This window comes from Mustela lutreola, chromosome 5 (assembly GCF_030435805.1).
Source record: "Mustela lutreola isolate mMusLut2 chromosome 5, mMusLut2.pri, whole genome shotgun sequence".
Lineage (NCBI taxonomy): Eukaryota > Metazoa > Chordata > Mammalia > Carnivora > Mustelidae > Mustela > Mustela lutreola.
In genome coordinates, this window is record NC_081294.1 from 93,026,353 (window position 1) to 93,044,760 (window position 18,408).

General features: G+C 39.5%; 1 protein-coding gene across 1 annotated transcript; it reads right to left on the reverse strand.

Moving 5' to 3' along the window:
- Nucleotides 1-248: 248 nt before the first annotated feature.
- On the reverse strand, nucleotides 249-1,170 carry LOC131832278 (ferritin light chain). The gene has a single exon (XM_059175082.1). It carries the CDS (start codon nucleotides 952-954, stop codon nucleotides 427-429), a length of 528 nt encoding a protein of 175 aa, XP_059031065.1. The 5' UTR covers nucleotides 955-1,170; the 3' UTR covers nucleotides 249-426.
- Nucleotides 1,171-18,408: the final 17,238 nt, after the last annotated feature.

Consider the following 18,408-nt stretch of genomic DNA (forward strand, 5'->3'; position numbering starts at 1 on the left):
TTGTCTTTGGTGAGATTATAATCAAATTCAATAATTTTGTGGTTGGGAGAATTACTGGAAAAGACAGCAAATATTCCATATATCTTAAGATCCATTGAAAATTCAAAATACTGTCAATTGGGGAGTTGCAAAGTTATAATTTGAATTGCTTATTTCAAATTAATATTTATTACTTTACCCAAAGTCTTAAGATGGGTTCTATTTGTTCTCAGTATTTAAAAGGCATTATCCCTTCTGCTAATTTAGAATTTCTTTTTTTTTTTTTTTTTTTTTTTTTTGCTGCAAAAAGCTTTATTGTTTCCATTTGGTCCAGGGCTTGGGAGAGGGCTCCAGGGTGGTTACAAAGCTGCCTCTGGCTGCAGGGAGAGGGTGAGGCACGGATGTCAGCGAGGCCCCCTCAAAGGATGCTGCTGGTCTCCGGAGCTCCTAGTCGTGCTTGAGGGTGAGCCTCTCGAAGAGATACTCGCCCAGCCCAGCCTGGGGGCCGGCCAGCCTGCGGAGGTTCGTCAGGTGGTCGCCCATCTTCTTGATGAGCTTCACCTCCTCGTCCAGGAAGTGGTTCTCCAGGAAGTCACAGAGATGGGGGTCTGTGCGGGCAGAACCCAGGGCGTGCAGATCCAGAAGAGCCTGGTTCAGGCTCTTCTCCAGAACCAGGGCAGCTTCCATGGCGTCCAGGGTTTTCCCCCACTCATCTTGGGACGGCTTCTGGACGTCCTGGAAGAGGGCGCGGCCGCCGCGCTGGTTTTGCATCTTCAAGAGACGCTCGGCACCCTCGCGCTTCTCCTCAGCCAACTCGCGGAAGAAGTGCCCCACACCTTCCAGAGCCACATCGTCACGGTCGAAATAGAAGCCCAGAGAGAGGTAGGTGTAGGAGGCCCGCAGATGCATGTTGACCAGACGGTTGACGGCGGCCTCCACCTCGGTGGAATAATTCTGACGAATCTGGGAGCTCATGGTTGATTGAAGATCAGGAGGTAAGCCCGAAATTGGCTGTGGGCTGGTCCCGGAGGCAGCGGGCGGCCAAGAAGATGGCTCCCAAAGGTGCGACTGGAAAAGAGGTTGGAGGGTGGTCGTTGGCTGGTTGCAGGGGCGTCCCTGGGTCTGTTCCGTCCAAACACTGTTGAAGCAAGAGACAGATCCGCAGGACCGCCGGGCGCACTGCCTAGAATTTCTTTTTCTATCTTTCTTTCTTTCTTTCTTTCTTTCTTTTCTTTTTTTTTTTTTTTTTTTTTGAGATTTTACTTCTTTATTTGAGACATAAAGAGAGCACAGAAGAAGAGTGAGAAGGAGAAGCAGGCTCTCCACTGAGTAGAGAGCCTGATGTGGGATTAGATCCCAGGACCCTGAGGTCATGACCTGAGCCAAAAGCAGATGCTTAAATGACTGAGCCACCCAGGGATCCCTAATTTGGAATTTCTTAATTTAGTTATTTAGATAGGGAGAGACATAATATGCAAACTATTATTCTATAAGTACATCCACATAAATATACATGCTAGCAAAGTATATATCAGTGTTTGGGAATGAGTTTTAGATTCAAGTAAATGCCCAGTCAAGAAAGACCAGCAGTCCATTGAAAACATTTGTGACACCAAAATAGATACTGGTACAGTTTTGTCTCAGAGCAGTCCAAGATGGATTTGTGGCCCTTCCTCATGACCAATTAATAATTTATCTGTTTCAATATCTCATATCAATTTTCATATCTCATAATGTTCCTGTCCAGTTATATAAGTCATGGTTAGAGAGGTGATTTTTAGATAATTATAAAGACAAGGTAGAAACAAAGGGAAGTGTGAATGGTATGAGAAAATAACAGGAAGAGAAAGACAGAATGGAACATTACAGGAACAAAGCAGTAGCCTAGGAAAAAGAAAGACTAGCGAGGGAAAAGAAAATGAGGATATTTATTCTGATCACAAGAAACTGGAAAGAAGTGCTAAGAATTAAAATAACCTTTTAAGAAGAGAGGAAAAGGAATAGGGTGAGGTTAATTCATTCATTTATTAAGTATCCAATATCTACTATGTGCTAAGCACTGTGGTAGGATTTTTCTATAAGGGAAGAATTTATTTCAGAACTCAAAAGACTTACTACCTGTTGTAAATATTCTAACCAGGAGTGAATGTGAAATATTCTGATTACAGTTAGATGCATTAGCTCCTGTTCCACTAGCCCTTTTAGTTGTGTGAAGAAAAGCAAAAGCAAAACAAAACAAAATTATGAAAGATTAGATTTTTTCTAAAAGGCAAGGGAACAGCAGAGATTAGGTAAAATGACAAATAACACAAAACAGAGGAAATTTCTACATAGGGGATATGACTAAATGGCATAAGGAAAGCCTTTATTAGCCTGTATCTGCCCTTGAAAAGCACCTTAGTTTCCTGTGTTTCTAAGCTCATTTTTATGGTGCAGAAAAGCAGGAGGAATAAACCACTTCCTGCCTCAGATTTCTGCTTGTCCATACAAGAGGAAACTCTGACTTCTTGTATATAATGTATAGAAACATCCAGATGTTTTTCCATTTCTCAGTTGCTTTTCCTATGTGAGAAGTGGTTTATCTCTTTGATGAGGCAGTAAGAGTATGACTTCTACTCATTCCTATTTTTCTATCTGGCAGTGTTATATGCTAAAGGTCTTTATGTCTATATGGCCTCGAGCTCCCCGTCCCTGCTCTTGGCAAGGAAAAGACAAGTTCTCCATACAGCTGGCTGGATAAGCATTCTCTACAAACTGATACTTTCCGCACTCAGTTGGGTCTCCAGCTCTGAACTTGATGGTATGCGGAGGAACAGGGAGTAGAGGAAGCCCTAGGAAACCCACTTTAACATGACATTCAGGCTAAATTCTCAAGTTCAGCTTTAAGGGAAGTAAATTGAATATGCTAGTCCCTATTTATCCCCTGTGTATGTTTTTCAGTGGGTCTTGTGTACTATTAATTATCTTCCTCAAAACTCAATAAAAAGGCTTTAGCTTAAATGAAACTTCTGTGTGGGAAGAGTGTCTAATTAAAGAATGTTCCATTAATTCCTTGGTTTTAATGGGTATATAATTTTCCTACCACGAACAGGGCCCAGGAGTTGTGCCAGTGACCTATTAGTGGGGTAGAGGGAAGAGAAGAGAGGGTGCTCCTAGTGATGCGTAGGGCACACTGGACGTTGGAAGCAGTTGGACAGCCTAGTTACCAAATAAAAAAAGGAAGACACACAAAAGGAGTGGAAAGACACCAAAATCACAATTCACCATCAATATATTTTTTTCTAGGAAGAGCTCTTACTTTAAGTAATAGCTAATATCTCTATTTTTTAAGATCTTTTAAAAAGATATATTATTTATTTATTTGACAGAGAGAGAGACAGAGAAAGCAAGAGTGAGCAGGGGCAGGGGCAGATGGAGAGAGAGAGAATCTCAAGCAGACCTCTATTAACCACAATGCCCAACATGGGGCTTAATCTCACTATCTCATAGCCCTGAGATTAGGACCTGAGTTGAAACCAAGAGTCAGATGCTTGACTGGCTGAGCCACCCAGGCACCCATAGCACCTCTATTTACTAGATGCTTAGAGAACTTTGTATAGAGGAAAATTCATTTAAAAAAAAAAAAAAAACTGTATGGAAAGATCAAAATAACTACTTATCCAGAAAGGGAGGGCCCCTCCCACTCCGGCCCCGCCAACAAGGAATAAACAAAAAGGAAATAAATAAAACTTTAAGGAGATTATTTTATGTCCCCCCCGAAGCTTTCTCTTTGCCAAACTTAACATTTAGACAGAGAATAAGTATTTATTTTTACAGATTTTTACCCTGAGGATTAGAGAGGCTAAATAGTTTACCTAAAGTTATAGTTCAGCCCTGGTGAATAAAAGACACCAGTTTGCTCCATCACAGTACTGAAAAAAGAGATTCCCCCACCACAACTATGTTCATTGCCTTGGAAACCTAATATTGTGACTACTACCTGTCCAGAATGTATTCTCCTCAGCTCTGCTTCTTTGTCTAATCAGCTTCTATTTCAAAAACTAGAATGGGTACATCCTATTGGTTGAGCCTAGGTCACATGCCCACCCTCTAAATTCAAAGGAGACTAAAAAAGCAAGTATCTAGAACTTTTAATCTTGACAGAGAAAGATGAGCTCTGCCTCCCCACAAGAGTGAACTGGATAATCAGGATGGTTTCAGATTACTGGCACCCAAATAATGCAAATATCCATTATAAATACTGAATAAATAAAAAACTTACTCATTTGGTTATACTAACCACACTTCAAAGATTCAATAGACATATATGGCTATTTGCTTCCATATTGGACACTGTAGATTTAGAAAATTTCCATCATCACAAAAACTTCTATTGAACAGTGCTGGCCAAGACAAAGTCTCTCATTTTATTAATATGCAAAGCCAGGCCCCTGGAAGCTAACTGATTTATCGGGGTCCCAGAGCCGGCTGGTGTTCAGTTCAAACCTAGGTATCAAATTTCCTGTCTCTGTTTTATTCCTCTACCCATCACAACTTATTGTCTTTCCACTTACAGTTGTAAATGTGATGTTTGTTTTGGTTCATTTCTCCAATTTGTTGAAAGCTGCTGATTCCAAAGACTGTGTTTTATTGCATTAATTTGAAGAACTGGAAAGCTTCAATGAAAAGCTTTTATGGTTCTAAAGACAGTTATTAGCAGAGCCTGGATATAACAAGTGTTTTCTGACTCAGGCTTCAAATGATCTGTTGCATAGAATATTGAGAGAATAATCTCGAAGTTTTTCATTGAGCCAGTTACAGAGTTACACAAGCTCCTGTGGATACCAAAGATTAAAGAAAGACTCCTGTAACTCTTCAGCACAGGTCATGGAAAGTCTAGATGCCCTGCAGATTATCTGCTAAGTGACAGGGGCATTTTCAGTCAGTCAACAAATTGACCTCTGAAGTGGAATGTGGCTCTTGAAAGGATCCCCAAGGCTAGCAATAGCTAAAGAAACAGATCCAAGAGAAATATTTACACCCATACCCACTCAAAGACGCTGGCTCTCTTCCTGCTTGGAGACACACTCACCGCACTGCCAACAACTGAGTGCACCTGGCCTCTTCCCGGGCGTTGCTGTGGGTGCTCAAAGGAAGGCATAGACTCCGGGGAGATGCACAGGCCTTTCCTCCCAAATCCAGATTGAGAGTGTGCCTGCTGTCACAGCGACTGCGTGGTTCCTGACACTCTGAGGGTGACTGGAGGGGAGGAGGATTCAGACGGTTTAGTTTTCAGACCTGGTATCTTCAACAGGATTGGGACACTACTCTTCACACTCCCTGGAATAAATTATGATCATCAAAAATACTCGTTTTTCTCTCTCCAAGCAGCGCATAGAACAATGCTGAAAGAAGTTGGTAAACAGCATACACAGCCTCTGACGGCTGAAACATAATATAGAAACAGGCAATATGGACAAGTCAACTGGAAAAAAGGTAGACAGCCCAGCGGATCTTTCTACACTCAGCCCCCTCTAGCTCCTCCCAAGTACTGAGACATGCCTTTTGCCATACTTTAAAACTATACTCTAGAGGCTGCTGGGTGGCTCAGTTGCCTGCCTTTGGTTCCAGTCATGATCTCAGGGTCCTGGGCTCCTTGCTCCCTGGGAATTCTGCTTCTCCCTCTGACCGAACCCTCCTCCCCTTTCCCCTGGTCATGCTCTTGTGCTCTTTATCTCAAAAAGATAAATAAAAAATCTTTAAGAAAAGAAAATTGGGGCACCTGGGTGGCTCAGTCGTTAAGCATCTGCCTTCGGCTGAGGTCATGATCCCATCTCAGGGTCCTGGGATCAAGCCCTGCATCGAGCTCCCTGCTTGGCAGGATGCTTTCTTCTCCCTCTCCCCCTGCTTATGTTCCCTCTCTCACTCTGTCTCTCTCTGTCAAATAAATAAATAAAATCTTTTTTAAAAATAAAATAAAAAAGAAAAGTATTTTCTAGCCACTTTGATAATTCCTCTTATTACCTATAATTGTTAAAAACTTTTGTTTCCCATTATTTACTAAGCCACTTGAGGGCAGGGAATGAGTCTCATCCTCTTTTATTTCCCTGCTATCTATTCAATACCATTTGTGAACACTACTCTAAGCTAGACACCGTTCCTGGCTCCGAGTGTACATCAGAGAACAAAACAATTTTCAAGGTATCCTAGGACTTATATTGTAGTATAAAATAGCTAAATATATAAGTACACACACACAAAAAAAGAGTAAGGATGGGGCACCTGGGTGGCACAGTTGGTTGAGTGTGCAGCTCTTGGTTTCGTTCAGCTCAGGTCATGATTTCAGCGTCATGAGATCAAGCCCCACATTGGCTCCACATTCAGCACTCAGTGGGAAATTTGCTTGAGATTTTCTTTCTCTCCCTCTGTCCCTCCTCCTCATTCTCGCTCACATTCTCTCTCTCACACAGGCACACACACACTAAATAAATAACATCTTAAAAAGCGGGGAGGGGAAGAAGGTGAAGAATCATGGGAGGCTCCTATTTTAGATAGGACAACCAAGAGAAGTATTTCAGGTGATATAATGGTTGAGCAGAAATCTCAGTAAAATGAGAAAGGAAATCATGTCATGTATGTTTGCAGAGGAAGAGCTTTCCAGGCTGAAGGAGCAGCAACTAGCTGGTTCAACATAGATTCACTAAATAACATAGTTACTTGTAACCTGGGACAGAGACATGAGAAGAGATAGATCCTGTGGGCAAGCAGATGAATGAAGGGACTCAAACCATGAAAGCGGAGAGGGTCTTACTAGCCTACCCATAAGCCCCTGTCAATCCTTATTCATGGCACCTCTCCCATCTGAGGGCCTCACAAGACTTGTTCTTCATAACACCACATAAATGCCTCACCACAAGGCCTGTAATGCCATCTGTGCACCTTAAATATCCAAGCCTATTTAAGTTCACTCAAATGCACGTAGTTAAAGTCTAGGAACTGTCAAAAAGTCATTCCCACAACCCATGCTATCTCCAGGCCCCTCAGTGGAAATTGAGTGTACGATGAAGCATTTTTCTACTTAATGTGGTGAATTCCCTCAGCAAATTATGCTAGAAGCTAAAAAACAGCTACAAAAAAACATAAGACAACTTGCACTTGAACTGGAAAATCAGGGAAGTTTACCTTTATAAGCTAATTTATTATAAATCATTATCCTACTGTCTTCTGCTATCTTTTGTTCCTCAGTATGCCATAAATCCCTCAGGAAGGTTATCACATATTATTACTGACTGCTCCTTGATTGGTGCAATAAGAAGTCAGTAAGTGTTTATTGCATGAATGACAATCTTAAGAACCTGAGTCTTGACTGAGACATCAAAGTCGGGGATCTGGGAGGGCGAGGAATAGAATGAGGTTACTGGAAATGAAGAAAAGGAGCCTCATGAAATCCTGGGGCACAATATATTTGGAGCTGGCTGCATGTGTGTATTTACTCTGAGGTACTAATGTCAATCACAAAATAGAACAGAATAAAATATTTAAGGTAATGCTATAAGCCTTGCCAATGGCAAAATTGTAAAGCATTTGAAATGGATCTGTTTTCTACATGCTAATACTCATTCTGACATCATGTTGATGTCACGTACGAGATTCAATGCTCCTGTATCTGAGTCCAGACACATTGGTGTATAAACACACACACACACACACACACCACACACACACACAGATTATAGTCACATATGCATATAACATAAAATATGATATGGAAAATACATATTTTTTTAAAAGATTTTATTTATTTATTTGAGAAAGAGAGAGAGAGGTCACAGGTAGGCAGAGAGGCAGGCAGAGAGAGAGGGGGAAACAGGCTCCCCACTGAGCAGAGAGCCCGATGCGGGCCTTGATCCCAGACCCTGAGATCATGACCCGAGCTAAAGGGTCTTAGAGGCTTAACCCACTGAGCCACCCAGGCGCCCTGGAAAATACATATATTTATATTCCAACCAATCTTCTATCACTGCTGCTGCTTCTACTAGTCCAAGCCATTACCTTCTCTTGGGTTATTGAAACAGCTCCCCACCCCCCACATTTGATATCCCACTTCTGCCCTTGCCTGGTCATTCCTCTGCTCACAATTGTCCAGAGGCTTCCCATCTCACCAAGGGTAAAAATCAAAGCCCTTGCAATGGTCTGTAAGGCCCTATGCGGTGTGTCTCTCTTTCCTTTTGATCTCCTCTCCCTTTACTCTTCCCTTTCATGACTCTGTCCCTATCACACAGCCTTTCTTGCTGATTCTTGAACATTCCAGACACATCTCCTCCATCAAAAATGTTTCTTTCTTTAAAAAATAAAAAGTTTCTTTCTTCTCTCTCATTCTGTTTAAGACAACTCAAATATCACTTGTCAGAGGATTTTATCACTCTGTAAAAATAATAACTTACCTTCCCCCTATGTTATCCCTAGAATAATGTTTGGCTCTTCATGTCTTCCTTGCCCTATTTCATTTTTCTCCACAACACTTAACACTGTCCAACATACTATATATTTATTTGCTTGTTCATTCATTATCTATCTTCCTTCACAAGATTATAAGATCCTTGCGTCCAGAGTCTATCTGTTTCATTCTAGATAAATGTGTGTTGATAAATGAATGAATGTTAAAAAGATATGGAAGTAGGAGTAGAGCTTCTAGAATTTACAGCTGAGATAACAATAACTCATGGTACAAACAGAATCAATGATGATAGAAACAACTATTCACAGATCTTTCCTGAAGCAATCTTACTGTGGGCAATGCCTCATTTAATTCTCCCTCAGCCATATGCAGGTCCTGTTTTCATCTCAATTTCCAGATAAAGGAAACTGAAACTTTGAGGAGTTAGATAACTTGCCCAAGAACACAGGGATGGTCAATGTTAAGAGCTGTGATTTCTAACTCCAATCTGTCTCCAGAGCCTGTGTTACTAACTGCTAATCTTACATCTCTAAGATAAGCACAGTGCTGCTCTAGGGTCTGCCACAACAAAACAAAGCAGAAAACTACAACACTAGAAGATTTCCTAGAACAATAGTCCAAGAATAAAACCAGATTCATGGAGTTAATAAACAGACCTCTTGATTATAATGAAAACCTATAACCCTGATTCATTGAGTCATACGCAACAAGAGGAAACAAATACAAGCAAATACAGAGGTAACTAAAATACATATAAGAGAAAATCACTCTCCAGATGGTACTTATTTTATTCTCGGTCTCTGCTATCTTTCAGGATGTTAGTAAGCTGATCATGTTTTTTACTTGTGTTCATGAGCGACTCTTAAGTTTGCACTATGTTTCTGCCATATTCAGTTTCTTCATGAAATATGCCAGCGTGGCTTCTGGTTCAGCTCCAGTCAATGCTATCTTTCTGCAGCCACTTTATCAGTGTACTGCAAGTCAGGGCTATTGCTGCCTACAAGAAAGCAAGTGAGAATTACTTCGTATTATTCAGTTTCACACTGAGAACGCTGATGTGAAAAATTTAAAGGGAAAATCTTTTTTTTTTTTTTTTTTTTAAGATTGGTATTTATTTGAGACAGAACAAGAGCAAGAGAGATCACAGAGGGAGAGGGAAAAGAAGATCCCCCATTTAGTGGAGAGCCTGATGTAGGGCCTGATCTGATCCCAGGACCCTGAGATCATGACCTGAACTGAAGGCAGACACTAAACCAACTGAGCCACCCAGACTCCCTAAGGGGCAATTCTTGTAATGAAACATTTCTGCCTAGTAGAATAGCAGTTTTTAAAATTAACTGCTGCTGGTGAGCTAGATCAGGATGAACACTGCCATGCCTATGACTGTAAACATAAACTGATATAACCAACCTGGGAAGGAGTGTGACACAGTGTTCTAACCCATTAATCTGATAACTCAGCTTCTATAACTCTAGTCCGATGCTATATTTGAAATAGAAGAAAAATCTGCACAAACATGTATCCTTTAGCTTGTGTATCAGAGAAAAATGTTAGCAATAGGAGTATTCACAGTAATTATTGTAAATACTTCTATTTACAGTAATAGGAGACTGGTTACATAATTATGTTACTTAAGATAAAATACCAAACTTCCATGGAAAGATACACTCCATAAGTTTATAAGTAAGTATATATTCATAAGTATATATTCACACACAAGAAGCGTTTATGCTGGCCTACTCCATGAAAAAACTGAGAGGATTCTAAATTTTATAGAAAGTTGATTTCCAACATGCAAAAATGTGCCCAGAGGGAGAGGCAGGCACAAAAGAAACATAAGAAGTTGTCTCTGCATAGTAAATGCCAGGTGAGGGATGTCATGCTGTACCTGCATTTCAAAAACAGTGTATTGGGGCTCCTGGGTGGCTCAGTTGGTTAAACATCTGCCTTTAGTTCAGGTCATGATCTCAGGGTTCTGAAATCCAGCCCCACATTAGGCTGTCTGGTCAGCTGGGCGTCTCTTTCTCCCACTCTCTCTCTTTCTCTATCTCTCAAATAAATAATAAAATCGTAAAAATTAAACAAAACCAGTGTATTAAATAGGATGATTCTATGCAACAGATGAATCATTAAATTCTACCTCTGAAACTATAAAAAAGTATGATTTATTTACATAACTTAAGACTGTTTACTTCTTTCATTTGAGGGAAAAGATTGATTAACAGAAAATGCAACATGGCTAAAATTCCGACACTATTTGATCATGGACTTTTTCTACCATACTTTCAAATGCGTGAGAACACACTTTCAGTAGAAAAGTTCCTCTTTCTCTGACCCTGAGATAAACATAGACAATGCCAAATTACATTGTTTTTTTAGAAAAAAAAAAGGGAAGGAAAGAAGAAAGGGAGGGGGGAAGGAGAGAAGACAAAAAAAGGCATTTTTTAATAAAATGAAGGGGTCATGCATTCTCCACTGGTCTGTGAATCTGAGAAAGAAACTAAACTTCTTTGGACCTTGGTTCTTCCAAAGATGAAGTAATAACAAATTTTGGTGCAGTGGTTAAGAGCACAAACACCGTAACTTCATTTTGAAGCTCGCCTCTGAGGCTGTATGGTCTCAATTCAAATCTAAGCTCTACCACAAACCAGCTATATGACATTGAGCGAGTTAATTCATCTTTCTATCTCAGTTTTTGTTCAGAAAAATTACATTAAGAAAAAGACATTAGATTCCTGAAACTTAATATTTTTAGAAAAACATCATGTGCGTAATAAGCATTATAAAAAATGTTAACTTTTAGGTGTCTGGGTGGCTTAGCCATTAAACGCCTGCCTTTGGGTCAGGTCATGATCTCAGAGTCCTGGGATGGAGTCCTACAGCAGGGTCCCTGCTCAGCAGGCAGTCTGCTTCTACTTCTACCCCTCCTCCCTTCCACTGACTCTCTCTCTCTCTCTCTCTCTCTCTCTCATTCTCACTATCTCTCTCATTCTCTCTTTCTCTCTCTCAGATAAATAAAATCTTTTTTAAAATGTTAACTTTTGTTTTTAACCTCACTCAACAATTAATAATATTTACTTAACTTGTCAACTACCTTCTTCCTGTATTCTTCTCTTACAGTTCTGTAGGCCAAAGTTCAACATGGGTATTATTGAGCTTGACCAAGGTACCAGCTGGGCTGCCTTAATTTCTAGAGGCTCTGGGGGAAAATCTGTTTCCTTGCCTTCTCCAACTTCTAGAGACCACTGACATTCCTTGGCACATGTCCATTCCTCCATTTTCAATGTCAGTAACCACGAAGTTGAGTCCTCCTCATCCTGCTCTCTTATGTTTTCTGCAGCCAGGAAAGGTCCTCTGCATTTAAAGACATGTATTGACTACATTGAGCCCACCAAAATAATTCAGGATGACCTCCCCTTCTCACTGTCTTCAACCTCAACCACATATGCAAAGCCTCTTTTGCCATGGAAACTGACATATTCACGGGTTCAGAGGATGAAGGCACAGACATCTTTGGGGCCATTTTCCTGCCTATCACACCTTCCCATCCCATACAAATGTAGATATACAATGCAAGCTATATGTGCAAGGATCTTACCATAACTTCCTCTGTCATTTCCATATAATAAAGCAATTTCATAATGCCACAATTTTAGCTAGAATAAAAATAAAGTATTTTTGTCTTAATCATTATCTGTAAGGGAAAGAGTGAGACTCCACTTTTTTGCCATAGTCATTTCTCATGGCAACACCAGAGTGGCAGCTATATTTCATGATCTTTTCCCAGGATTATTGGATTAAAAAAGAGAGAAAGAGATGATCTTTGTAGCCCTTCCTAAAACTCTGATAATTCCTCTTCTTTCACCTTTTGAGGCAGGTAGCCCAGGGGAGTCCCTAACAATGGAGGCTGCTGTCCATTCCTGAAGGATAGTTTCTCCAATAAGTAATTATTTTTGGCACAAAATTCATCATGATACAGTCCTCATTATTAAGGAAAAGGACCATTTAAAGAATATAAACATGTTATCTGAGATTATTAAAGCAGTCATTAATGCCTTGACCCAACTGCCCTTAGAGAACAGGGAAATAGGTAGTAGGAAAATGGGAAATGATATGGAAAATATATGAAGAAAAGATTATCAAAGCATAGTTGCTTATAGGCTCTATTAAACCCACTGAAGGCCACACAGGAGACTATGGAACCTGATGGAAGGAGGGGACTTTAAGAAATACACATTATGAATTCAATATGTTGCTGGAGAAAGAGGAGGGTGATACACATGCTCATCTTGGGCCTCGTTAAGTTGCCAGAGGTTAGTGTAATGGCTATTTCTGGGCATGAAGTCCTCCTTATGGGGACTCTGCAGATCATGAAACCATATGGGTGTTAACAAAAGCAACAGACACTCACTAGTCACCATTCAGTGCTAGGTAACAGCTTCAACTTAGGCAAGTTGTTCTCCCTTTTTAATCCTCAATTTCTTTGTGTATACAATAGGATTAAATTACCTGCCTTGAAAAGTTCTATGAGCATTAAGTGAAGTAGTTTATGAGAAAACACCCTGTCCACTTAAATGTTTGGTACAACGTGTTTGGATGACAGGAGATGTATTTCTCATCTCCATACTTATCTCCTTAAACTCATTGTGAACATAATAATTTATGCTCTATGATACGTGGTTTGTACATGGCTTGATTTCTTGAGAAATCACCTTTACTACTAACTGAAAAAAGGAAAGGAGAAAAGAAGGAAGGAAGGAAAACAAGAAAAAAGAACAAGGAAAACTATAGACAAAAAGGCTAAAAAGCATATTTATTTTGCTCCTTAAAGCAAATTTGTATTTGTACATAGAAAGGTTTCATGGGAAAATTCATAGGCAGAAAAGTGGTGTTCTTGCTTTCAAGTACAATTTTATGTTAGTTGATAGCCCCTCCCCAATTCTACTTAGTTTTGTACTTAAGCAAAAGCCCTTTTGATAGTAGAAAGGTCCATGCCTAAGTGTCATTGGACATGTATTATACCCAGTTTCATGACACATCACACACACACACACACACACTCACACACACACATAAATCACATTGGGCTGTGCCAATGTGAAGCAGTGGAAAGAATGCTGGTTGGAGTCAGAATACCAATTTGTTACCTCCCCAGCTGATAGGTTTTTGTGTGCGCCTGGACCAGTCACTCAGACTCTGTGGACCTCAATTTCCTTATCAATAAAACTGGAAGCTGGCATAGATCATTCTTCATTGTCAAAATGTAGTACTTCCATGCCAAAACCAATCTGTAAACTGAATTCATTTTTCAAAGCAAACAGTGACAAGCTCCCAAGGTGAACATTATAAATGTAACTGAACTTGAGCACATAATGAGGAGTCATAAGTAATGAAAGAATAATAGACTTATATTACACCTTCATATTTCTGATCGGCTTACTATGTTTAAACTATCCCCAAAGTACAATAACTAACAACTTAAAAAAAAAAAAAATAGAATGAAGGCACCTTTTTTTTCCTCTCATGATGATACCCATTTCCCACCTGGGACAGCTCCTTCTCCTCATGCCCGATCCTCCCAGGCTACATAGATCAAAGGCTTTTGAGACTATCTGGAGATTTATCCCAGCAGTGCCAATGCAAACTTCACCCAAGCCACCGACCCCTTGATAATATTTTGACCTCCCCCAAATACCATGATTAGCTTTAGTTCATAATTCTTTACCGGCATGTAAATAATTGCAGACTCCTTCAGTATTACATGAGAGCCTAATAAAAACCCACATCATTAGTCTTTAATGACAGGGGCTAATACACATTGTTTTGTAGCCCTCCAGAGAGCTTTATGTACCCTCAAGTCTGGCTATTATCACATAAGTTAAAAAAAGAACTGCGTTTGCTGAGTTATAATTCAGATTTTCAAAGGACACAGCATTTAACTAGATGCATATCATTTGCACAGCCTTCACATAGGCCACTTAACTGGGACCTTTTGATTCAACTTCAGCAATTCGATGACTGTCTTAAAGTGAATAGAAGTTACAGCTCTTTGAGTTTTTTCCTCACAAAATTGTAATTATGAAATTTCAAGGTGAACAGGTTCCTTTTTTATTTTTTTTTATTTTGTTTATTTATTTGAGAGAGAGAGAGAAAGAGGAAAGAGAAAGCATGAGTGGTAGGAAGAAGCAAAGGGAGAAACAGACTCCCCCCTGAGTAGGGAGTGGGGCTCCATCCCAGGACTCTGAGATCATGACTGGAAGGAAGGCAGATGCTTAAACTGAGCCATCCAGGCACCCCCAGGTTCTCTTTTTAAAAACTTATCCAACAAGAGTTCCCTTCATATCTCAATGTCTCAAAACTCAGCAGTAAGGAAATGGCTTTACAAGGTGAGGACTGACAAGTACAGCCAAATGGATTTGCTCCTACAAATGTGGCATGTGAGGTTCCAGAGAGACAAACGGATATAAGCAAAGTAAAGCCATTGTAGTTTTTCCTAATAGGAGACAGGAACTGTGCATATTCAAGAGCAGTGACACCTTGGCCATACAACATTTGTTTATAATATTGAAATACAAAAGGAAAAAAAGGTGGGGGGTGGTGTTCAGGAAAAAACAAATAGCCATGAGCCAGAAGCTGGTGCAGTGTTGCCTCTGGGAACAGAAGAAAAAAAAAAAAAAAAAAACTCTTGAGAAGCCAAGTGAGCTGGAATGTCAGCGTGATGCTTGTGTTTGCATCCTTCCAGCTGCTCTGGCCTCCTAGATCACACGGCCAGACACTTCACTCACAGTGTTCCTCACCCTGGCTCCAAAAACTATTAGGACTGTATTGTACTCAAACTACAGGTTCTTCTGAGTTGAAAACCAACACATTAAGTTAAAGCGAAACTCACGGGGAAATGTGACAGCTCATTCACTTCTGCGAGTCATTCCATAGGAAAAAATCAGAAAAGCTCAAGGCATATTAATAAATAAATCTGAACGAGGTCAGAGTTCACTATAGAAGGTCTTCTAAAGCCTTGGGCTGTACGGGACAGGGAAGGTTTAAATGAACCCTCCCTGTCAAATCCCCATAAAAGGAAGCTGCTTTCTTATTCTTTCATAGAAAAAAGAACAACATGTACCCTGAGTTGATTCCATGAAGACCCATATGAGTCACGCATTTCGATATTTGTTGATTTCAGTATCTGACCCTAAGTCTGCTTGGTTTGTTGTCAGATGCATAAGCATTACAGAGCACTTGCAGAAATCCTACAACTGTTACCAGCTAAGTGTTGATTAAGTAGATTGAATAGCATTAACCACAGAAATTAGAATATAATAAAAGCTTCTATCTTTCCACCTCAAAGGGATATAATGAAAAGTCAGGAACTATAGACACCAGAAGTCTAGAATCTACTCTCCATATCTGTGATCCTCTTTATATTCTCTCCCATGCTCCCCATCAGAATATTATACAATAACTTCCTGCCTTCATGATTAAACTTTAAAGCAACAATTGATTCTGGCTGGGTTATTTTTTAAGAGCTGTTCATTCTTAATCTGCTTTGACCTTTTACCTACCAACTCCTCCACTAAGACCGCCCTTCCTAGTGATATCAGAATACTCCTAAATTGTTAAATTCACATTTTACATTATTTTTCGCACCATTTGCCCATTCTCCCATCCAGAAACTCTCTCCTGTCAGGGCTTGATCCATGATCCAAGTCACTCCCGAATTTTTCCCATCTCCCCAGGAGCTATTTCTCAGAATTATTTGAGAGCATTCTATTTCTGCTCACTCCTTAAATGTTGGAGTACCCCAGAAGCTCATTTAGTTGCATGGCTTCAAATCCCAAAGAATTTTTCTTCAGCTCAGATCTCTCTCTTCAGGAAGAGAGTCCAAGTTCCTCTAAAAAAAATGTTGCTTGCAAATTCCATGCGTATAATATTTTTAGAGTTAAACTTCTCCTTCATTCCCCATCCTACCTTGTATTGTCAGTCACCCAAACCAGAAAGTTGGCTAGAGCAGTGCCTTGCACAGAGTTAGGTACTCAGTAAATGCTTTGTAATAAATATGAATGGATTGTATATGTGCATGTGTGTTATGTATGTGGGTCTAAAAAATAAAATTCATATTCCAAAGATCATTTAAAAATAATTTAAAATTAAAAGTGAGATCTACAAAATATCTTAAATCTAATCTAGCCTAATTCCTGCATAGCTAGTTAGTAGCTACTGTTTCTAGAACCTAGGTTTTCTACTACGTAAGCCTTTACTCTTCAATGTATAATAATTACATTCAATATTGACAAAAACACCAATCAAGCATAAATACTAAAGGTGTCTTGTTAAGAATCCTCTCCAGTGATTTCCTGGTCCTTCTAATTCCCTGAGTTATTTTAATCAAGTTAGAGTAAAAAATTATTAGACCTCTGATATCTACTGAGCACTCATATGTGTTATGTCTTTTGGTCCTTATACCAAGCCAACAATATATTTCCTGTTTAACTCCACTTAACAGATGAAGAAGTAAAGTGATTGCCCAAAGCCATGGTCTTGAAGTTTGAGTGGAACACAAACTGCATACAGTCTCTCCTCTTGGTATTGTCCTCCGTGGAATCACTTACATCCTTCACTGTAGTTCATCCCTATCCTTGACATATTTCTCATGACTTCTTAGAAGATGTGTGTGCCTTTCTGTTTTTAAATGGCTGACTCCTCAAAGAAAAACTAAGAAATGTGTTATTCCTCATTATTGCCCACAGTCAGACCAAAGACCAGATAAGAACTGTTTGGACCCAAACCTCCTAAGAATCTTTAACTTCCCCCAGCAGGCTGCAAAATCTTTTAAATATCCTGTAAAACTTCCAATACAAAATCAGCTCATTTACTGAGGATCTGATAAATGTAAAATAAATATCCTTCTAACAAACTCCGAAGCACGCGTCTGCCAAGCATGCCTGCTTCACTGTCCCTTTCATTGTGCTGGAATTTTTTTTTCAGACCTAGCTTCTTGAAAACTTTCAAAAACCTTTCTCTGACATAGGTATACATCAAAGCTTTCAGATAGAAGAAAATAATTTATTTTCATGAAATCACAACTTTATGTGTCAACTCATACTTTTAAAATCCTTATAGCCTACAGTTGAGTGTTAATAGTCTTTTCCTTTTTTATACTCACATATTATTATTGGTGGGGAAGAAAGCCAATTAACCTTTCCAGGAAAATCATATTACAATTAACTCTTCAATATGTTAAGTAGTAAAAGATTTTCAACAACACACTTCCCTTTTGAATTTTTCTAAAACCTTTGGCTAGAAATTAATGCAGCAAATTCACAACAAAATTAAAATTCAAAACAAGCTATTTCTCTCCTCCCAGCAATAGAGAAACATAGTTTTGAATCCACATAGAAACTTCAAATAGGTTTACTTTTCAGAGAATATGAAGAGTAGAGGAAATGTAAGCTAATAATTTTGGACACTGAATCCTTTTGCAACAATTGCCATTATCTTTCAAAGCTGTTTAATGCATTAGCAATTTTTTCTGTATCTTTTACTGAATTATGGATTCAATTCTGAATTTTACTTTTGCCTTAGTAACCTGCACTTATTAATTTCCTCGTAGTACCATCCCTCTAATTTACATAACGATATTTGAACATCATCAGAAATATCAAGTAAATCGGGAACAGTGAAATTCCTAGTACTCTCAAAAATTGACAGAAAACAGGTTTGTATTTTTCATCTCTTTTTCAGACAGGTAACATGGTGTGAATGGACTTAGGAATGGATAGATTCAGATATGAATCTAGGCCCTGCTAGCTTAAGAGTACTATGACCTTGGGGCAAGGTCTTGCACTTTGTTGAATAACTTAACTCAGGCAAGATAAGTAAATGTTTTGGGGTTTTTTTTTGGGGGGGGGGGACTACGATTTTTTTTTTTAATTCATTTCAGAGAAATACAGAGACAGAGACAGAGGCAGGGGGGTGGGCAAGTCTCCCCACTGAGC

Coding starts and splice junctions, on each gene's coding strand:
- LOC131832278 (XM_059175082.1), bottom strand. CDS start 954: ATGAGCTCCCAGATTCGTCAGAATTATTCCACCGAGGTGGAGGCCGCC.